The sequence below is a fragment of the Saccopteryx bilineata genome, chromosome 4, assembly GCF_036850765.1.
Source record: "Saccopteryx bilineata isolate mSacBil1 chromosome 4, mSacBil1_pri_phased_curated, whole genome shotgun sequence".
Classification (NCBI taxonomy): Eukaryota; Metazoa; Chordata; class Mammalia; order Chiroptera; family Emballonuridae; genus Saccopteryx; species Saccopteryx bilineata.
The window spans coordinates 76,429,809-76,452,070 of record NC_089493.1 but is presented as its reverse complement, the minus strand read 5'-3'; the positions used below and the strand labels follow the sequence as shown (position 1 = coordinate 76,452,070).

Genomic DNA, 22,262 nt, shown 5'->3' with positions numbered 1-22,262 from the left:
CCACAGTTAAGTGTCTGTTCATTTTACAAACGAGGAAGTCTGTGACCAGGTATTAAGTTGCTCAACAGAGCTGGAACCTACTCTCTGGGTCCATGGGTGTGGTCTGTACCTTGAGAGAAGTCACACATTTCAGGGGCCAGGTGTATGGGAGTAACAACCAGTGGTGGTGCAGTACTAATGTGGAAGGGACTGGTTTTGCTAGTATTTACTGTTTTTAAGAGTAATATATAATAGATTTTAAATTGGGTTTTCTTAGAGAAATTATTTCTAAGTTAGAGGTTATTATATACATAATACCATAATACTATATAGTTGGTATTTCTGCATATACTATTTTTCCTGTTTTTGAAGGTGCTAACAAAAACTGAACACTTTTTAGTAGCTAAAAACTGGTATCTGTCTTTAGCTTTATATTTTTATAAAGATGGAAGGATACGTTGTCCACTAAATAGGCTTGTCTCCTGTTAGGACACAGATTTCTGAGATATCTGCTATTTTCGTTCTAGTTCGTGTATTAGGAAATGGAGACCCCAAGGTGGGGGGTTGTCATCTGTAGGTTTCAAGAATTGTCATTCCATGTTCATTCTGCTGCGCCTTACTGAGCACCAGTGTGTTATGGAAGGGCATGGTTATCTGTATGTTTGGTGGGGAGAGAGGATGGTAGGGAACACTGAGTTATAAAGACAGTTTTAGTTTCTCTTCAGTTGAGTATTGGTGTCTCGGTGACAACAGGTCATTATGAAGATGAATTTTTGTTGCTGAATTTGCCGTTTTACTTTAATAGTTCTGATTTGTAAGCCTGGCTGTAGACTGAATGATTTTTTACTATGGTATGTCAAATAGGGGAATCATAGCCTTTTAAATGTTATTGAAGTTGATGACAGGCAAATTAGATTTCTCATAACCATGGGGAAGAATGTATATTTTGCTTTCATTTATTCCCTGAAATGATAAAAAAAATTAGTGATACACCTTTTTTCTTTCTTTAGTGGAAATTGATGACTTGAAAAAGATTACCAATTCATTGACTGTGCTTTGTAGTGAGAAACAGAAGCAAGAAAAGGTAAGAGCAAGCTGTGTGGGGCACACGTGTTCCATTAGGATGGCAGTGCAGGCAGTTTCAACAAGCCTAGAAAGCTTAAAGGTCAAGCAATTCACCAATACCATTTAAATTGGATTAGAACACGAGTATGATATTTACTGTCTTTTACATGTTCACAGTCTTATTTTTTGAATTAATCATAGAAATTGCCCTGGGTTAGGTCTGGGAATCTCCCTTAGAGAACTAAAGTTTTTCTGGGACCAGATGCTTTGGTGTCTCTGAGCTATAACAGATAAGATGCATATGGTGCCTTAAGTCTCACAAATTTAACTCTTTTATCTTTAGCAAAGCAAAGCCAAAAAGAAGAAGAAAGGTGTGGTTCCTGGAGGGGGATTAAAGGCCACCATGAAAGACGATCTGGCAGATTACGGTGGTTATGATGGAGGATATGTACAAGACTATGAAGATTTCATGTGACATTTTATCTTCTCTGGTGTCTTCTTTTTGTTGCCCACAATCCCTTCAACATGTAGCACAACTTCCTTTCCTTTCAGTTCTGCCAAATGCTACAATCAGAAGTGCAGTATCTTTTGTGCTGGTTATTTAACCCCTTGACACTTAGGTGCTAATGTGCAAATGAGAGAACTTGGATCTTGCTGCCAAGGGGTTAAAATTGGGAGCCTCAGTTGCTACTAAATCATAGTTTAAAGAAAACCAACAAAAACCTAATAATGTGGTCATTGTTGCTATCTGATTCTGTAGGAGCAGTCACTAAATTGGAAACAAGGGTTGCAACACGACAAAAAAGTGTGTAGTATTGACCAGCACCATTCAGTAATACAGCCTTAACCACACCTTTCTGAACTACTTCATAACTTGTCAAGAAAAGCAGTTTGCAGCAAGGGCATATGGTGTGCACCTAGTATTAAAATTGCTTTGTCTTAAAATCGAGCGTGAGGATATTAAACATACATTGTGAAGAAGACTGCTTATCTCAGAGTGAAGATACGGCAGCTGAAAAGCACTAGTTTCATACTTAAAAATTAAATAACCAAGCCCTCCAACTTTGAAGCTGAAGAAGGTAAACCTCTGTTATCGCATTACAAGTTGTGGAATCTCTTGAATGCAGACTGGCTAGTTTATCAGACTATTCTACTGATGGGGAGCAAAATCCTACCTGGTTTATTTGCCTGACTTAAGTGTCTGAGAAACAAATCTTTGTTCTCCTAGGCTGCAATGGAACAACTTTAAACAGGGTTTTGGCATTTCCTTTCCTTTATAAAACATGCTCAGCAAGCTGTACTAGTTAACTACAGTTTGGTAAATTGTTATGTTAACAATTATGATATCTGCAATGTTTTATAAAGCAACTAATTTAATAAAATCACTATTGTGAGGACGTAAATTTTGTGTTAACTCCCAAGAGGTATTTTTGGAGAGTATAGAGCACAGCTCTTGGGACTAGAGTTCTCTATATACTTACAAAGCTTAATAAATGTTTGATGAGTAGTTAATAGCTTTAAAACAAAAATAATTTGTCAGGCCCTCAATAGTGTCAACTTACATCAACAAAGTTATAGAGCTGCCTTCCTCGTCTTATTTATTTGGGGAAATTATTTGGTTGTCTAGATACTGAGGCCTAATTAAGCACCTAAAAGACTTATTTATTTGTAGTAATTGAGCTTATAACGCACATTACGGCTGTAAGCATAGACTGAGTGATTTTATTATATATTTTCTTTTAAGCAATTTAACCAAATTTGTGATTAGAGTCTGTTTTGAAACTGTCACAGATTCAAAACTAGGGACAGAGCAAAAAATGTTTTTAACTAGTCTTACATGTGAAGGGGGGAGCCTTAGTGCAAGCTCTGTAGACCACTCTGTGGAAGACAGGACCGTCCATAAGATTTGAGGAATTAACAGAAAGTAGTAACTACACAGCAATAATTATAGCAAATAAAGATTGTCTTAAGGCAGACAAGGGCTAAGATTTCCTTAGCAGTTAATAATGACATACACTGAATTTAAAATCTATTTTATTATAGAGATCAGTTTCTAACTAACGGAAATGTATCATCTGTTCCTTAACTATGTAAATAACATTAAATTCCTTTGAAACTGGAATTTGCAGGCACAGGTATTTTTTAACCAATATTGTATCATGTCCTAAAGTAAAAGCCATCCTGAGGAAGATGGAATTTTTGGTCTTAATACCAATATCTATATAAAATGGTACAGAGGAACAATTATTTTTAAAATAGTAATTACCTTGTAAAAACTTGCATTCTTTACCTACTATTCACAAAGGACTAATATGATTAGTTCTGGGGTTTTATTACTTGGACAACAAAGATTCCCCAGATGCATTATGCTCCTCTGATCACAAACATCTGTCAGAACCTCGTTTCAGAACAAGGAAACAAGCCCCTTATAACCATGCTCTTGTCATCTGAATCCATCTAACCTGCTAGCATGTCCTTCAGACAGCAACCTGTCTGAGGGTCCCTCAGAAGCTTGTTGACAACATCATAAAATTTGTATTCATATGCCAGCTTGTAATATAGATAGACATCTTCACAATATGTGAGTAACTTCTTCATGTTTTTCACAGCCATGTCAGTAGGCTGATGTTGTTTATATCTAGACAAAGAAACAAGAATGTACAGGTTTAAAATACTGTATCTTGAGCAAGGGCCATCAGTTCTGACACTTAGGACTACATACAGAGGAGAAGGTGCAATGCTAGACAGTCTGGGAAATTAAGAGGAACTAGCATTAGGGGGTGTCTGATGAACACTAAAATTATTTCTTTAAAAATGAGTATCTTGCCTGACCAGTGGTGGTGCAATGGACAGAGTGTCAACCTGGAATGCTGAAGTTCTAGTTTCAAAACCCCAAGGTCACCACCTTGAGCATGGGATCATCTACATCAGGGGTCGGGAAAGTTTTTGGCTGAGAGAGCCATGAATGCCACATATTTTAAAATGTAATTCTGTGAGAGCCATACAACGACCTGTGTACGTTACACATTATCCAATAAAAATTTGGTGTTGTCCTGGAGGACAGCTGTGATTGGCTCCAGCCACCTGCAACCATGAACATGAGTGGTAGGAAATGAATGGATTGTAATACATGAGAATGTCTTATATTTTTAACGTTATTTTTGTTTTTTATTAAAGATTTGTCTGTGAGCCAGATGCAGCCATCAAAAGAGTCACATCTGGCTCGTGAGCTATAGGTTCCCAACCTCTGATCTACATGATTCCCGGGTTGCTGGCTCAGCTTGAGCCCTCCGCCCCCGGTCAAGGCACATATATGAAAAGTAATCAATGAACAACTAAAAAGTTAACACAACTATGAGTTGATCCTTTTCATCTTTCTCCCTTTCTGTCTCTCAAAAAAAAAAGGAGTATCCTGACCTGTGGTGGTGCAGTGGATAGTGTCCACCTGGAATGCTGCACTTGTCTGGTCAAGGCACATGGGAGTTGATGCTTCCTGCTCCTTCTCTCTCTCTCTCTCTCTCTCTCTCTCTCTCTCTCTCTCACCTCTCTAAAATGAATGAAAAACAAAACAAAACAAAAAGGAGTATCTTAATGCTTACCTTAATTAGAATAAGTTTAGTACTCCAGAGGGAACTCTGATTAGTTTCTGGCACCTCAGGCTAGCTAAGTAGCTGTCTTCCAGTTTTAAGTACAGCGCACCATAAGCAAACTTTTTAGCAAGAGAAAGAGGGACAGACAGGAAGGGAGAGAGATGAGAAGCATCAACTCATAGTTGTGGCACCATAGTTGATCACTGATTGCTTCTCATATGTGCCTTGACTGGGGGTGGCTCAAGCCAAGCCAGTGACCATGGGGTCATTCATGTCTATGATCCCATGCTTAAGCCAGCAACTTTGGGGTTTCGAACCTGGGTCCTCTGCGTCCCACACCAATGCTCTATCCACTGCATCACTGCCTGGTCAGGCAAGCAAACTTTTCATCTGTTTGCATAATTCATTAAAAGATTTCTTCTTTCTGGGCATTCCTGACAGCTCTTTGTCATCTCAAACAGAGGGGTGGCTACAGGCATGCTTAGTCATTAAATTCTTACCGTGCCTTACCCAATACAGAGGCATTTTAATACTTACTTTTTTGAAATCTCTTCAAATATACTCGTTCGTAATAACCTTTGCTGCTTAAATTCTTCCAAGTAATTAAAGTCTCCTTTAAGAATCACTTGTTGGTATAGAATTTCAGCCCAATCTGGAACAAAGTCATAGGCCTCAGCCACAATAGAAGCCTTAAAGGGATGGGGGGGGGGGGGGGGGGAGAAAAACACTATGTAAAATTGATGGCAGATTGTTCTAGAAAACAATACACTCATACAGTAAATGTGATTATTACCAATCATATTAAAAGGCTCTATCTGTATCAGAATTGGTGGAAAGCTTGGTGTTAGTGTGACATTTCCCTCCCCCTAAACCCCCAAATACTGTCCTTTGGTGGATTAATAAAACAGCTAAGAACATGTTTTCAACTAAACTGTATAAGGAACAGTGAAACCATCCCTCAGTAAAGGACTGGAACTAGGCTGCTAGGAACCCTGACTCCCTGTGCTAATCCAGGTGCACCCTTCTGTAAAATACTAGGGCTGAAGCATGCTTGCAGGACCACTAGCAGGGATATTCCTCTGAACCTCACTGTCTAAAGGACAAAGGTGTCTGCCCCTCTGATGGCCTAACCTTTGTCCAAACATGCTAGCAAGAAATAATGCCATAGAAAGGCAATTTGTATGTCAGACAGTTAAGTCAGGAGAACTGAACTGTCCTGGTTCTGTCACTAGACTTTTGGCAAGTATACTCACTCTGAGTCTTACTAGACAGCAGGAGAGGATGGGCAATGCTGGCTAGATTTTTCTTCCTTGCTCACCTGGTAAAACCGAGGTAGGGACAAGATGCAGTCCATCAGCCTATGCTGGCTCAGATTGATAAGCATTGTGTTTTGGCCACTGTTCAGAAAGTGAATCTGCAGTGTTAACAACTTGGTGAGCTGATGACAGTGCAGGGCCTGTCGTACGCAGGAGTCCTGAGGGACAGGGTGGAGGGAGGCACACATAAAGACTTGAACAGCATCTCACCATGAACCCTCCAGCAATTGGACTCACTCCTGCCTGCAGTTGGCCCAACTCCCACTTCACATGGAAGAGCCAATAATCCCTGTGGACAGCAAGCACCAAAACCAGTCTGGAATAGAACTCTGCGGTTACCTTGGCATAACTCTCGGCTGCATCCAGCATCAGAGTCAGGGCCTTCAGCAGCAGCTGCTTCAGTTGGTTCCCATCCTTGAGGCTGTCCTCTGCAGAGTAAAGGAAGCTTGTGGGTGTGTCTGACTCGCTGGCTACTGTCCACCCCACTCTGATCATGGGCTGGACTAGAAATATGCCAGCTTGTGTTCAAAGGGAGGAAGATATGCCTGACTCAGGTAAAGGGTGTTGGGCCACAAGTACACACATTCTGGAGAACTCAGTGCCCCATCTAGTTTTTTATTCTGAAACATCATAGCAGTCTTAAATGGCATTAACATACACAGTGGTTCCTGACAGATGACATCTGGATGCACAGGCTACAAGATGGACAAATGCCTTACAATTCCCCTTCCCTACCCAGCTGGGGCCCGCTGAACAGCTGCTGGAAGCTGAGGTAGGTAGTTGTCAATCTCATGGGCTCTTGCTCCTTTTAGCCATAAGAACTTTCCCTGAGGGTGCTGCTGTGACCTCTGCTCACCCCAGGGCTGAGACTCGATCAATTTCAGTTGGATGCAGGCAGCTGCCTCATGGTTCTCCCCGATCTCCCTGCACATGCTGAAGCACAGGGCAATCATGTTGTGTTTCTCACTGTCCCCAGGGCGGCAGCGTTTGATGTAGTCCAGTAGGGCTGTCTTCAGAGTACCACTCTGCCCAGAAAAACAGGGAATACCAAGGTCTCAACCAGGAACTGCAAGGCAGGCAGGACTGGCTGAGTCCCCTGGTTCTGATAGTTCCTTAGAAACTCCCAAGAGCTTGACCATGCAGTGGTGCAGTGAATAGAGCATCGGACTGGGATGCAGAGGACCCAGGTTCAAAACCCCAAGGTTGCCAGCTTGAGTGTGGGCTCACCAGCTTGAGCACGGGGTCGCTGGCTTGAGCAAGGGGTCACTCCATCTGCTGTAGCCCCCCAGTCAAGGCACATATGAGAAAGCAATCAATGAACAACTAAGGTGCCACAATGAAGAATTGATGCTTCTCATCTCTCTCCTTCCTGTCTGTCCCTATCTGTCCCTCTCTCTGTCAAAAAAAAAAAAAAAAAAAAAAAAAAAAAAAAAAAAAAAAAAAAAAAAAAGGAAACTCCCAAGAAAAAGGAAAAGATAAAAATGAATATTAAAGTTTATGCTATCCTGAGTATAAGGAACCAGATACAGTCTCTTTGCTGGTGAGAGTATGGATGGTAAAACTTGTCAGAGGGGGGAAGGGGGACTTGTTAGAGGGAAGAAGCCTTTTTTTTTTCCTTTTTCTTTTCCAAGTGAGGAGAGGGGAAATAGACTCCTGCATGCACCCTGACCGGGATCCACCCAGTGACCCTCCTGTGGGGCTGATGCCTGCCCATCTTGGGCTGTGCTCGCAACCGAACTATTTTTAGTGCTCAAGGTGGAGGCCCCATGGAATTTTCCTCATTGCCTGGGCCAATGCACTAGAACCAGCCATGACTGCAGGAGGGGAAGAGAGAGGGCGAGAGAAAAAAAGCGGGAGAGAAGCACATGGTCACTTCTCCTGTGTGTCCTGACTAGGAATCAAACCTGGGACATCCACATGCCCGGCTGATGCTCTATATCTGAGCCAATTGGCCAGGGCTGGGGAGAAGCCTTAAAAATGCACAAATGTAAAAAAAAGGCACAAATGTGTTATTCTAACAATTCCACTTCTAGGAACCTATCCCTAAAGAAATAAGCAGAGAGGTGCTAAGATGGGTATAACAAGGATATTTATTGGAAAACAATTAGAAATAATCCAGATGTCCAAAATAATGGCTAAGAAAATATCACATAGCCATTAAAGCTGATGTTGATTTGGGAAATGCTCATTACATGCTTATCAATTGAGAAAGGCAGGCTATTTCATATTGGGCAGCATGATAAAAGCTTTGTTAAAAATATAAAGTATATGTGTATGTTTGTGGGTACATGTGCAAAGAAAGGGCCTATACCAAAATGTTAGCAGTGGCTATCTCCAGATGGTAGGTAAACAGGGCTTCTTTCTGTGTACTGTTTCTCAAGTGTCTTAACATTGAATATGCTTTACTTTTTGTAATAAGAAAGTTATTGCCTGGACAGGCGGTGGCGCAGTGGATAGAGCATCAGCCTGTGACACTGAGGAGCCAGGTTCGAAACCCCGAGGTCACCAGCTTGAGTGCTCACTTATCTGGCATGAGTGAAGGCTCACCAGCTTAAGCACAGGGTCACTGGCTTGAGCGTGGGATCACAGGGATGACCCCGTGGTTGCTGGCTTGAGCAAGGGGTCACTGGCTCTGCTGAAGACCCCCAGTCAAGGCACATATGAGAAAGCAATCAGCCCTGGCCGGTTGGCTCAGCGGTAGAGTGTCGGCCTAGCGTACGGAGGACCCGGGTTCGATTCCCGGCCAGGGCACACAGGAGAAGCGCCCATTTGCTTCTCCACCCCTCCGCCGCGCTTTCCTCTCTGTCTCTCTCTTCCCCTCCCGCAGCCAAGGCTCCATTGGAGCAGAGATGGCCCGGGCGCTGGGGATGGCTCTGTGGCCTCTGCCTCAGGCGCTAGAGTGGCTCTGGTCGCAACATGGTGACGCCCAGGATGGGCAGAGCGTCGCCCCTGGTGGGCGTGCCGGGTGGATCCCGGTCGGGCGCATGCGGGAGTCTGTCTGACTGTCTCTCCCTGTTTCCAGCTTCAGAAAAATGAAAAAAAAAAAAAAAAAAAAAAGAAAGCAATCAGTGAACAACTAAGGTGCCGCAACTATGAGTTGATGCTTTATCTTTCCTTCCTGTCTGTCTGTCTGTCTCTCTCTCAAAAAAAAAAGTTTTTAAAAGGATATTTAAATGCAGAAACAAAGATACCTGAAAAACAATTTAAATATCCTCTCGGGGATCCTAACGGTGTCTAGGACTTGCTCCTCTCCTGATTACTATGCTGGTCTGTCCTGAAACTAGCCCAGCACTGAGGGGGAGTTTTTCTGCTTTATCTCTTAATCCTGCTGGGCTGGGCCCGAGCTCCAAAAGCCAAAAGTGTCCTGTGGTTTTTAAATCTTCAGAGGTGAAATGGGCTGAAGAAATGAGTCAGTCAAATAAATGCTTTGAAAACAGGCTCTGTGAGTGACATACTTGGTGTCACGTAAGCATGCTGAGGACAAACGCCCAGAACTCAAAGGCCTATTAAGTCAGTCCTTGGCTACAAGACTTCTTCCTACTCATCATAAATAGCTCCACAGCTTTCCAGGCTCAGGTCTTGGTATTTACTTCCTAATAGTTTTCATGGTCCCCTGAAAACGCTCCACTGTAAAAGCCCACACACACGACCTACTACTGAGCTGGTCAATCCATTTCTGCAGGGCTCTCAGGAAAGGGTTTTGACTGTCACAGCAGACATTCAGATAGTTGAGGCAGGTGACAGCTGAGGTGGCCATGCACAAACATTTTCTTCACTATTGAGCATCTGTTACAATAATCACTACGTGGTCTGAACTCTGTAACCTTAAACTACTGGTTACAGTATATATCCTAGGGAGGTCCTTATTCCTTCCCACCATCCCCGAGGTCTACTCTGATTTGAGATTATTCCTGGGAAAGTCTGAGACTCCTGAAAGTCAGCAGTACATGTCATCCTGGAGCTCAAAATACCACACCTACCGGATCCAACTTCTTCCTCATCAGCACCTCGAAGTAGTGCTTTTTATGCAGCAATTCAAATATGTATGTCATTTCATTGTACCTTCCAATGCCAGTGAGCAGACGTACCTGAAAAGGGAGAAGGCAGCTTCCATCAGCATCAGTTGGAGTTCTCTGAGCCCGACTACCACCCTCATCAAGGTTGCTTGCAGATGCCAAGCTCCAGGCAGAAGGCCTGATGGCCAGGCTGCAGCTTCGCTCCCTCTCTCATGCACCCCACAGGGGCTGCTTCCAGAGGACAAGGAAATGCTAGTGATTGAGACACCACTTGCTGTTCCTTCCTCTGTTGTTTCTAAAGTGACTATCAAGTGCTGAAGTGCCCCCTCCTGGGCAGGCATTCTTCCCCTCTCCCCACTCCTTACTGCACTGCCCAGTGGCTTGCTCTGCCGCTTGGGGCAGTTTCAAGCCTAGTGTGTTTGGGAGGTTCAGAAAGCCTGTTATCAGCTCATTTCAATTCAGAGATAAGAGGTAGGTCTGAACCTTGTTTTGGGGGAATTACACCTTTTAGTCCCCTAGAAAAGCAAACTACCCTGGCAAGAGGGACGGTGGCCCTGGAGCACAGGTGCTCTCAACTTCCCCTTTGAAAGAAGCTGGTTCTGACAGGACTCACAGCCTGGAGCAGAGGATAGAGTGGCCCAGCCAGCTTCCCAGTAAACAGTGGTATACGGATGGGCAAACTCCCTAAGACTGCATCAGCTTTGAGCTGGTCCCAAGACGATCTGCTCTCAAAGGTTTTCTCGGGGTGGAAGGTGGGGGCGAGGGGCGGGCTTACCACCAGCCCATACTCCTCGCTGGGGGCCAAGTGGTCGTCCGTGAGCAGCCGGGCGGCCTGCAGAACTCGGATGATGCCCTCCATGTGGCACATCAACGTGAAGCAGTGATGGGCCAGGATCAGCAGCTCTGTGGCTGGGCAGGTGGGGTACTGGTAAGACAGGATTGTGAACCCTGGCCACCCACTGACTAGTTCTGTACCCAGCATGACTCCGAGGGCATTCTCTCTCTCAGGGAAGAGCCTCAGGGCCCAATCAAGTGCCACGTGACATTCTAACCGCTTTCTAGATTCATGAAAGATTTGACTACATACAAATTTAAAACTATTACACACAACCACTGTAAGAACAATTAAAAGGCAAACAGGAAAAATATTTGCAATGTTAAGACAGAAAAAGTTCTCAGCGTTAATGCGTGCTGTGCCTTCCGGGCCTTGGTACCTGTGAAGCCTTTCCAAACCTACTGACGACTGAGCAGCCCTGACTACTAATCCCTCAGGCCTCGGTTTGGACATTTTCTCTGAAAACCTCTCCTGACCCTATCAGTCCGGCTCTTGCTGTGTTTCACACCCTAGTCTGTGGGCCCCAAGACTGCTGCCCCATCTGTTCACATCTCTGGTATTCAGAGGACCTGGCACACAGCTGGTACTCTGTAAAGTCATTGAGCTGAACTGAGAAGATATATAGAAACCTATTTACAAATAAAACTGTTCAATCTTTTAAATGTTCCATTTATTCACTAAACATCAGTAAAAGGCCTTTTATTGGTCCATCAAATTTGCAAGTGGAATGGGTTCCAGGAAATGTTACTCTCACAGTTTGCTTACGTGGGAGTAGGAAGGGAATATTTTTCTGGAATAAAATTTGATAATATATGTATAAAGCTCTAAAAATTGTCACACTCTTGAATCAGGAGTTTATTATAGGGAAATAATCATAGATGTGCACATAGATTTTCCTATAAGGATGTTTGCCAGTGTTTGGTTTTTTGTTTGTTGTTTTTTTTTAGCAAGAGAGACAGAGAGAGGGACAGAAAGGCAGCAAGGGAGAGAGATGAGAAGCATCAATTCTTCACTGTGGCACCTTCGTTGTTCATTGATTGTTTTCTCATATGTGCCTTGACGGGGGGGGGGGGGGGCTACAACAGAGCAAGTGACCCCTTGCTCAAGCTAGCAACCATGGACTAAAGCCAGCGACCATGGGGTTAAGTCTATAATCCCATGCTCAAGCCGGCAACCCTGCACTGACGCTGGTGAGCCTGTGCTCAAATTGGTGACCCTGGGTTTCAAACCCGGGTCCTCTGTGGCCCAGTCTGATATTCTATCCACTGTGCCATCACCTGGTCAGCCTTGTCAATGTTTTAAAACAGCAGAAGCCCTGGCCGGTTGGCTCAGTGGTAGAGCATCAGCCTGGCATGCAGGAGTCCTGGGTTTGATTCCCAGCCAGGACACACAGGAGAAGTGCCCATCTGCTTCTCCACCCCTCCCCCTCTCTTTCCTCTCTGTCTCTCTCTTCCCCTCCCTCTCCCCTTCTCTCTCTTTCTTCCCCTCTTGCAGTCAGTGGCTCAACTGGTCCAAAATCGGCCTCAGGTATTGAGGATAGTTTGGTTTATTCAAGCTTTTTCCCCAGATGGGGGTTGCAAGGTGGATCTGATCCTGGTTGGGGCAAATGCAGGAGTCTGTCTTTCTATCTGCCCTCCTCTCACTTAAAAAACATCTAAAATTTGGCCCTGGCTGGTTGGCTCAGTGGTAGAGCGTTGGCCTGGCGTGCAGGAGTCCCGGGTTCGATTCCCAGCCAGGGCACACAGGAGAAGTGCCCATCTGCTTCTCCACCCTTCCCCCTCTCCTTCCTCTCTGTCTCTCTCTTCCCCTTCCGCAGCCAAGGCTCCATTGGAGCAAAGTTGGCCTGGGTGCTGAGTATGGCTCCATGGCCTCTGCCTCAGGTGCTAGAATGGCCCTGGTTGCAGCAGAGTGACGCCCCAGATGGGCAGAGCATCGCCCCCTGGTGGGCATGCCGCGTGGATCCCAGTAGGGCACATGCGGAAGTCTGTCTGACTGCCTTCCCGTTTCCAACTTCAGAAAAATACAAAAAAAGAAAAAGAAAACAGCAGAAAAGGCCAGATAGCTTGGTTAGTTCGGGCATCATCCCAAAGCACAGAGGTTGCCTGGTCAATCACGCTCAGGACACATACAGGAACAGATTGATGTTCCTGTCTCTCTCTCACTTGCTCTAAAATTAATAAAATCAATATTTAAAAAAAAGAACCCAGAAAATTGGAAACAACCTAAAGGTTCCCATAATAGAAAATACAATTTTAAATTACATATAAAAGAAATGATGTGTAACCATTAAAAATAAGATGAGAGCCTGACCAGTGGTGGCACAATGGGTAGAGCACTGAATTGGAATACTGAGGTCCCAGGTTCAAAACCCCGAGGTCGCCACCTTGGGCACAGGATTGCCAGCTTGAACGCATGATCATCAACATGGTCTCAGGTTCACTGGCTTCAGCAAGGGGTCACTGGCTCAGTTTGAGCTCCCCCACCCCCATCAAGGCACGTATGAGAAGCAATCAATGAACCACTAGAGTGACACAACTATGAGCTGATGCTTCTCATCTCTCTCCCTTCCCCCACCCCCAAAAGGAAAATGATACAGGAGAATATTCAAAGTCATGGAAAAATGTTAATGACAGCAAAGTCATAAAGTAATATAAACAGTATGCAGAGTGTAATGCCATTTTTGAAAAATAAAAACCTATAGATTTTCATGGAAGAAGATCAGAGGGCCATATTCTACTAAATGCCTATAAAGAACATTATGTAAAGTGAGAGGCTTTTAAATCACACAGACTGGATTCAAATATTAGTTCTGCCATTTAATAGTTAAATTTATTAACTCTTCTAAGCTTCAGTTTCCTTCTAAAATGAGGACAATATCTACTTTGCAAGATAATTTAAGAGTAAAATAAGATAAATATGCCAAATGTTAAAAGGTTATCTTTTTGTGTGATTTTAAATTTTGGGCTGCTTTTCCACACATATTTCCCAAACTTTCTTTAATTAACTTACGGTTTTCTATCAAGATCTTACAAACTATGCTGGAGGCAGATAGGGATAGGAGCCCTGAGTTTTGGGAAGACTAACTCTGGAAGACTTCTGCTTGCGCCCAACACACGTAAGAACGTGGCCAAGAACTTACTGCAGGACAGCTCCCCGGGGGGGACGGAGGAAACCTTCTCCAACAACTTCATGCCTACCAAGGTGCGGTCTGGACACAAAGCGGTCAGCTGAAGAAACGTCTGGCTTTCTTCTGCTGGGGTGACCATCTGCTTATGCCCTGCACAGACAGATGTGGAGAAAGGTGCTGGCTTTACCTTGAGAGAGCTGGGAGGAAGGTAAGAGCCCCCATGTGCCCAGGCATGGGCACCAGGAAATAATGCTGAAGGAGTTCCCAGTGCAGCTCCCTTACTGGCCTAGAGGTCATCTCACAGAGCAGCAGGCGTTCATTAGCTCAGAGAAAGGCACAGCTACACTAAGCATAATCATAAAACAATAAGCAACAACAACAAAATAAAAGCAATGTATTCCCTTACAAGTGCGATCTAGTAACTTAAGAGGGCAGCATGCAGGATGTATGTGAACAGAACATCCAGTCCTTAACACAGGGTACTAGTAAAGAGGTCTGGAGGGCGGGAGGCCTGCAGGGCAGCACACCTGCTCCCTCGGACAGGAACAGCAGCTCCCGGATCACCTCTTCGGCCACAAGTTCAGCCACCCTGTCTGGCTCGAGGCCCTGGGTGCTGATGAAGGCTTGGGCTCGCTTGCATCGGTCAGGCTGCTGAGAGGCCAGGATTGCTCGGAGCACGGCCTCCCCATCCCGAGCGGCCACATCTGTGTAGGAACAGCCCAACTCCTGAGAGAAGGCAAAATCAATCAGAACTGTTGTTAGAAGCCAAGAACAAGAGCCCTTTCTGAATTCTGATATGGACAGACTCCACTGCTCACCCCAAGCAGAACCTTAGAAAAAGAAGCAAGCACTGGCTCTAGCCCTTTCTATCACTTCACCAATGAGCCGAACCCCAGGAGGAGAAAGCTTGTCTTCAGAACACATCAGGTGACTGATCTCATGCTGAATACTGAGCTTTCAAATGTTATGAAACATGAGAAAGTTAAATAAAAGGCAGGAGCCACTTCCATGTTGTTCCCACGGCAGCAGCAAAATCCTCAGTTTCCAAAAGTCTCTGAGCCTTACCCAAGAGGGTAAGCAGAGGGGCAGAAGAGGGCTTTAGTGTTTATTTCTCTCGGACATTTTCTCTTCCACTTCACTTAAGAGTTTGCTTCTCTCTTTCAATCGGCACAAAGCCACAAACAATTCTTACTACTCTGGCTCCTGTCCTGAGGGTCATCACATGCCATTTCATTTTATTTTAAAACTTATTTTGGGCTCTCCCTCATATGGAAAGCTCCAAACAATCCTGAAGAAAATCTGGGATACGCGGGTGAGAATGGTCAAATCATTTATAGATCAAGAACGAGGGGCCTGGAGAAGTGGAACGTCTTGCCCTGACTTCTGGCTGGCTAAGCTGCAGCCGGGACTCAAGTCGCCGAGGCATGAGGCACGAGGCACGTGGTCCGTGGTCCGGCATCCTCCCCGCTATTCCCAAGGGATCGCGATCAGAGCTCTCCTCCCAGGTCATGATCATCATGGGCTGGCTTGGCAATGTCCAAATTCTACGCCCAGCCTCCCCCGTCCCTCCCTCCTGTGGAAGCCCCACCCTTTGGCACCACCTTGGAAAGCTCATACAGACAGAGGACCCGCCGGCAGTAGTTCTTCCCATGGAGGCATCTGCTTGTCAGCGTTTCCAGGTTAGTCACCACTTCATCACTGGGGGGGAGCATCACAAATGACTGACTATCCAAACTGGAAGCTGGAAGCAAATGCAGATGCAGGGGGGGTTGTTAAACTGGCAAGTTAAAGCCTCTGTCCAGCCCACTATGACTTCACCTCTCTGCCACAGCTTCCTGCACTGCACCCCCATAAATCCCTTTGGGTCTGGGACCACCTCTGACAGGGCCTGTTCCCACTTAAACTTCTTTCATTGCCTTCTTTCCTGGAAATCCCAGGCTGAAATACTTCAAAGGCCTCATAGGCTACAAAAGACTCAAAGCCACCTAATGAACACTAGAGAGCACCCCCCAAGCTGACTGTTAGACTCTCTTTCACAACCCCTCCTCCTAATTTCCCCTTATATCAAATAAATCACCAGTTCTAGCTGACTGTATATCAGAAACATCTCTCAACTCACTCCCCTAGTTGCAGCCTTCCTCACCCCGCATCTAAGAGGCTACCACTATCTCCTGCTGCCAGCCACCCCTTGCCCCAGGCCAATCTTCCCCACACAGCAGGATCTTTGTAAAATGCAAATCACAATAAAACAAGGATCATCTGAATAAATGCCACAAGGGAATAGTAAAATAAAAATCCATTCCTGCTTTAAAAAAAAAAAAGGCCCTGGCCCCGTTGGCTCAGTGGTAGAGCGTTGGCCTGGCGTGCAGAAGTCCCAGGTTCGATTCCCGGCCAGGGCACACAGGAGAAGCGCCCATTTGCTTCTCCACTCCCACCCTCCTTCCTCTCTGTCTCTCTCTTCCTCTCCCACAGCCGAGGCTCCATTGGAGCAAAAGATGGCCCGGGTGCTGGGGATGGCTCCTTGGCCTCTGCCTCAGGCGTTAAAATGGCTCTGGTTGTGACAGAGCGACACCCCCTGGTGGGCGTGTCGGGTGGATCCCGGTTGGGCACATGCTGGAGTTTGTCTGACTGCCTCCCCATTTCCAGCTTCAGAAAAATACACACACAAAAAAAAAGCTCTTAGGCTGAAATAGAAGAAAACTTTCTTCCCCTCTTCTCCCGCAGGCACCCCAACTGGGATCCACCAGCCCACAACCCCCATCTGGGGACTCTCTGACCAAGCTATTTTTAGCACCTGAGGCAGAGGCTCCAGGGAGCCATCCTCAGCACCTGGGGCCAATACCCTCAAGTCGAGCCATGGCTGCAGGAGGCGAAAAGAGAGAGAGAAAGAGGGAGAGAAAAAAAAGGGAGTGGGGAGGGAGAGGAGGGGGGAAGTAGATGGTCATCTTTCCTGTGTGCCTGACTGGGAATTGAACCCAGGGCTTCCACATGCCGGGTCGACACACTACTGCTGAGCCAACCAGCCAGGGCCAGAAAATTTCTTACTTTCATCAAGTGTATCAAGTGTTTCTATTAGAGGAAAAAGGAAGAATATTTACATAACACTTTCTAATAGCACAATAAAAACCTGAAAAACTTAAATCTGTATCAATAAAGCTTTGTTAAATATTAGTATATCCATATAGAATATTTTGAAGCTCTTAAAAAGAATGAGGTCAGCTCACTTTGGCAGCACATATACTAAAATTGGAAAGATACAGAGAAAACGTGAACTGGGCCTGGCCTGTGGTGGAGCAGTGGATGAAGCATGGACCTGGAAATGCTGAGGTCGCTGGTTTGAAACCCCGGGCTTGCTGGTCAAGGCACATGTGGGAGTTGATGCTTCCTGCCCTCCCTACTTTTTTCCTCTCTCTTTCTTCCTCTCTTTCTCTCCTCTAAAAATGAAAAAAAAAAAAAAAGTGAACTGACAGAAAAAGTGTAGAATGTAATTTCATTTTGGTAAAAAATAAACTGTGTGTGTGTATGCATGAGCCCACATGTACAAAAAACACACATGCCAAGCAAGTAAAAGATGTTATTTCAGGGAATTTGGTGGGGGTGGTGTTGAATGGGTAAATGACTTTATTTTTATTTTACATACTTCTGTACTGTGTTCTTTGTTACACTAAGTGTGTACTATTTTTTTCTCTGTGACAGAGAGAGAGAGAGGGACAGACAGGGACAGACAGGAAGATAAGAGATGAGAAGCCTCAATTCTTTGTTGAGGCACCTTAGTTGTTCATTGATTGCTTTCTCATATGTGCCTTGACAGGGGGCTACAGTAGAGTAGCCTTTGCTCAAGCCAGTGACCTTGGGGTCATGTCTATGATCCTACGCTCAAGACAGCAACCCCTTTGCAAGCTGGATGAGCCCACGCTCAAGCTGGTGACCTCGGGGTTTCGAACCTGGGCCCCCTGCATCCCAGTCTTATGCTTTATCCACTGAGCCACTACCTGGTCAGGCAAGTGTGTAATACTTTTGTATTTAAGATATTATACATTAAAAGTACACTTTTTTTCCCTAAATTTTTTATTTATTCATTTTAGAGAGGAGAGGGAGGGGGAGAGAGAGAGAGAGAGAGAGAGGAGAGAGAGAGAGAGAGAGAGAACAGGGGAGGAGCTGGAAGCATCAACTCCCATATGTGCCTTGACCAGGCAAGCCCAGGGTTTCGAACCGGCGACCTCAACATTTCCAGGTCGACACTTTACCCACTGCGCCACCACAGGTCAGGCAAAAATACACTTTTAAGACAAAAGTAAAAAGCAACACAGACCACGTTATTCTCCTACTTAAAATCCTGCATTGGAGCCCTAGCCGGTTGGCTCAGTGGTAGAGCGTCGGCCTGGCATGCAGGAGTCCCGGGTTCGATTCCCAGCCAGGGCACACAGGAGAAGCGCCCATCTGCTTCTCCACCCCCCCCCCCTCTCCTTCCTCTCTGTCTCTCTTTCCCTCCCGCAGCCGAGGCTCCATTGGAGCAAAGATGGCCCGGGCACTGAGGATGGCACTGTGGCCTCTGCCTCAGGCACTAGAATGGCCCTGGTTGCAACAGAGTGATGCCCTGGATGGGCAGAGCATTGCCCCCTGGTGAGCATGCCGGGTGGATCCCGGTCAGGCGCATGCGGGAGTCTGTCTGACTGCCTCCCCATTTCCAGCTTCAGAAAAATACAAAAAAGAAAAAAGAAAAAAAATCCTGCATTGGGGTTCCAGTTCTAGGTGAGGGGGAATAAGCTCATTCCACCCTCTCTCCCGCTGAACTCAACATAAAACCGACACGCTGCATGCAGCACTGTATGAGGACTCTGAAATGAAAACAGTAGCAGGTGGATTGAAGATGACCAGAAGAATCATTTTCTTCCCCTCTAGCAGTGGTGGGATTCAGCTGGTTCACATGAGTTAAGCAGAACTGATACCTAATTTTTTGTTGAGTTCAGCAAACTGGTTGTTAAAATGGCTCTTGTAATTAGGGTTCTCTCTAAGGTGAGCAGCTAGAAATCACAAATTTATATTCCTTACTCTTTTTTAACATCCATCTGCACAAGAGCGTACTATAAGAGCCGTAGTAATGTTCATTCCATCCACAGCTGAAAAAATTGCAAGTGAGGACACCAATCAAGAAGCAATATCGAGTCTGACCCAGATGGTCGCACAGTGGGTAGAGTGTTGGACTGGGACACAGGAGACCCAGGTTTGAAACACTGAGGTCTCTGGCTTGAGCACGGGCTCACCAGCTTGAGTGCAGGGTCACTGCCTTGAGCATGGGTCACTGCTCTGCTGTAGCCCCCTGGTCAAGGCATATATATGAGAAAGCAGTCAATGAACTAAGGTGCTGCAACGAAGAATTGATGCTTCTCATCTCTCTGCCTCTCTGTCTCTATCTGTCCTTCTATCCCTCTCGCTAAAGAAAAAAAAAAAAGGCAATATGGAAATATCTTAAATAGCAGTTTTATTGTTGGGTTTTTTTTTGCATTTTTCTGAAGCTGGAAACAGGGAGAGACAGTCAGACAGACTCCGCATGCGCCCGACCGGGATCCGCCTGGCACGCCCACCATGGGGCAACGCTCTGCCCACCAGGGGGCGATGCTCTGCCCATCCGGGGCGTCGCCATGTTGCGACCAGAGCCACTCTAGCGCCTGAGGCAGAGGCCACAGAGCCATCCCCAGCGCCCGGGCCATCTTTGCTCCAATGGAGCCTTGGCTGCGGGAGGGGAAGAGAGAGACAGAGAGGAAGGCGCAGCGGAAGGGTGGAGAAGCAAATGGGCGCTTCTCCTGTGTGCCCTGGCCGGGAATTGAACCCGGGTCCTCTGCACGCTAGGCCGACGCTCTACCGCTGAGCCAACCGGCCAGGGCCCCAGTTTTATTGTTTTTTATCAGGTATTATTTAATATTTTTTATTGTTATTTTAAAACCCTTTCTGATAATCTAGTTTTGTGTACCTCTTTTATTGTTCTTATGTAACTATTAAATGCACAAAATAATAAACTACCTTTCAGTGTATCCTTTTTTATACTTAAAATGGTCATTAGGGCAGAGAATCGGTTGTTAAATTATTTGAAGCCCACCACTGCCCTCTAGTAACCTTCAGCCTGATAGCAGTGCCACGTACAACCCGGAGCCTGCACTGAGGCTCACAGAGAGAGCCTGTCCCCAGGAGAAGCCCTCTAGTATGGGCTCAAAGAGCGGGGACAGGAACTCCTAATGCTCATTCTCTTTAATCCCAGCTCTTAACCCCTTGGCGTTGGTGGTAGAGGCTGAAGCAGCAGCTGACAAGAGCCAAAACTCTGAGAGGAACCTTCTTTTTGGATCAGAGGAGCTCTGGTCCCAAGAGTGTGGAGTGAACCCCTGTTCCTTTTTGCATTAGCCTCCTGTAAATTGGCCCTGGCTGCAGGCAAAGTCAGGGAAGTGCATAACAGAAGGGGACAGAGTGGGGGAACTAATCCTGCAGCTTTTGGCCAGAGGACTGAAAAGGGAAGCCTCAGGAAACCAGAAAGTACTTGGGGGAGAGATTCAGGAAAGCAACACAAAGGTGTTTATAAATGCTAGGGTTCACTCTTGGGCTTTGTGTGTGTGAATTTGATCCTAACCAGCATATCAAAGATTTTGAGAACTGAATTAGCAGATAAACCACTAGCCAGGTCACAAACTGACCTCAGGTGGATCTGAATAATACCACAAAGGACTTGAAAACTGAACTGAGGTCACAGGAAGTGGGTCAGAACGTATAGCCTAAACCTAACCAGGTCAATAGCCTGCTAAAGAAATATCAACATTCTGCCTGACCTGTGGTGGTGCAGTGGATAAAGCGTCGACCTGGAAATGCTGAGGTAGCCGGTTCGAAACCCTGGGCTTGCCTGGTCAAGGCACATATGGGAGTTGATGCTTCCAGCTCCCCCCCCCCCCTCTCTGTTTCTCTCCCCCTCTCTCTCCTCTCTAAAAATGAATAAATTAAAAAAAAATTATAAAAAAAAAGAAATATCAACATTCTTCATGGGATTTAAATAAGACTCAGAGTCTTATATTATTCAAAATGTTTAGATGTAACAAAATTACTTAACATACAAAAATATAGGATATCTCAACTCATGAGAAAAGACAATCAACAGATGACACTCAGCACTAACATGACATAAATGTTGAAACTCTGATAAAGACTTTAAATCTATTATATAAATGTTTCAAAAAGTAATTATGAATGCTCTTGAGACAAACAGAAAAACAAAACGTCTCAGCAAAGATATAGAAGATGTAAAGAAGAATAAAATGGAAATTTTAGAACTGAATAACTGAAATTTAAAAATCACAGAAATGAAAAAATTCAACAGCAGAATGAAAATGCCAGAGAAAAGAGACAATGAAATTGAAGATAGATGAACAGAAATTATCTGAACAACAGAGAGAAAAAAAGATTGGAAAAAAAAATTGAACAAAGCCTCTGGGACTTGTGAGAACATTAACAAAAGTTCCAAGATTCATGTCCCAAAAGGACAGAAGTAAAAGTATGTAAGAGAGAAAAATATTTGAAAAATATCTGAAAACAACCTAAATTTGGTAGAACATATAAACCTACATGTTCAAGAAGGTCAGTAAACCCCAAATAGGATAAACAGTAAGAAGTACATTCCCAGTCACACTATAATCTAACTGCTGAAGACTAAAGTCAGAAAACCATCTTGAAAGCAACCACAGAGAAAAGCATTATCTTTAGGGGGAAAAATAATTCAAATAAGTAACTAGATTATTCACTGATACCATGGAAGTCAAAAGAAAGTGGTTCAACATTTTTAAGTGCTGAAAAAAAATAAATTCTTTATATCCAGCAAAAACCATGCTTCAGGAATGAAGGTGAAATAGATACATGCTGGTTTTTCTTTCTTCTTCTTCTTTCCCAAATGAGAAGAGGGGGAGATAGACTGATTTCTCATGTGCCCTGACCAGGAACCACCCGACAACCCCCATATGGGGCCAATGCTCTGCCCATCTGGGGCCATACTCACAACTGAGCTATTTTTAGCATCATGGAGCTATCCTCAGCACCCAGGACCAATGTACTTGAACCAATCAAGCCATGCTGCAGGAGAAGAGGTGGGAGAGAGAAAGAGAAGGGGGAGGGGTGGAGATCGCTTCTCCTGTGTGCCCTGACCGGGAATCGAACCCAGGATTTCTACACACCAGGCTGACACTCTACCACTGAGACAACCAGCCAGGGCTAGATACGTACTTTCTTAGATGAAAAAAAATGAAGAGCCTGACCTGTGGTGGAGTAGTGGATAAAGTGCCGACCTGGAAAGCTGAGGTCGCA

At 45.1% G+C, this 22,262-nt stretch overlaps 2 protein-coding genes across 5 annotated transcripts in view; one reads left to right on the top strand and one right to left on the bottom strand.

The window, feature by feature from the left end:
• The window catches only part of EIF3J (eukaryotic translation initiation factor 3 subunit J), a 36,950-nt gene extending 34,503 nt beyond the window's left edge, over positions 1 to 2,447 (top strand). The window contains exons 7-8 of the mRNA XM_066276600.1: positions 990 to 1,063; positions 1,388 to 2,447. Of these exons, the coding sequence (XP_066132697.1) occupies positions 990 to 1,063; positions 1,388 to 1,519 (206 nt within the window). The 3' untranslated portion in view covers positions 1,520 to 2,447. The remainder of the gene's footprint in view (positions 1 to 989; positions 1,064 to 1,387) is intronic.
• A 614-nt stretch (positions 2,448 to 3,061) lies between these two features.
• Positions 3,062 to 22,262, bottom strand: part of SPG11 (SPG11 vesicle trafficking associated, spatacsin) — a 126,592-nt gene continuing 107,391 nt past the window's right edge. For 2 of the 4 annotated variants that reach the window (XM_066276595.1, XM_066276599.1), the window contains exons 31-40: positions 15,530 to 15,669; positions 14,456 to 14,654; positions 13,941 to 14,078; positions 10,742 to 10,875; positions 9,931 to 10,038; positions 6,807 to 6,975; positions 6,290 to 6,378; positions 5,953 to 6,108; positions 5,172 to 5,323; positions 3,062 to 3,682 (exon numbers count right to left, since the gene is read on the bottom strand). In XM_066276595.1, the coding sequence (XP_066132692.1) occupies positions 3,502 to 3,682; positions 5,172 to 5,323; positions 5,953 to 6,108; positions 6,290 to 6,378; positions 6,807 to 6,975; positions 9,931 to 10,038; positions 10,742 to 10,875; positions 13,941 to 14,078; positions 14,456 to 14,654; positions 15,530 to 15,669 (1,466 nt within the window). In that variant the 3' untranslated portion in view covers positions 3,062 to 3,501. Of the gene's footprint in view, positions 4,592 to 5,171; positions 5,324 to 5,952; positions 6,109 to 6,289; positions 6,379 to 6,806; positions 6,976 to 9,930; positions 10,039 to 10,741; positions 10,876 to 13,940; positions 14,079 to 14,455; positions 14,655 to 15,529; positions 15,670 to 22,262 lie in introns of all 4 variants that reach the window. The other 2 variants (XM_066276597.1, XM_066276596.1) reach the window with 2 other exon arrangements.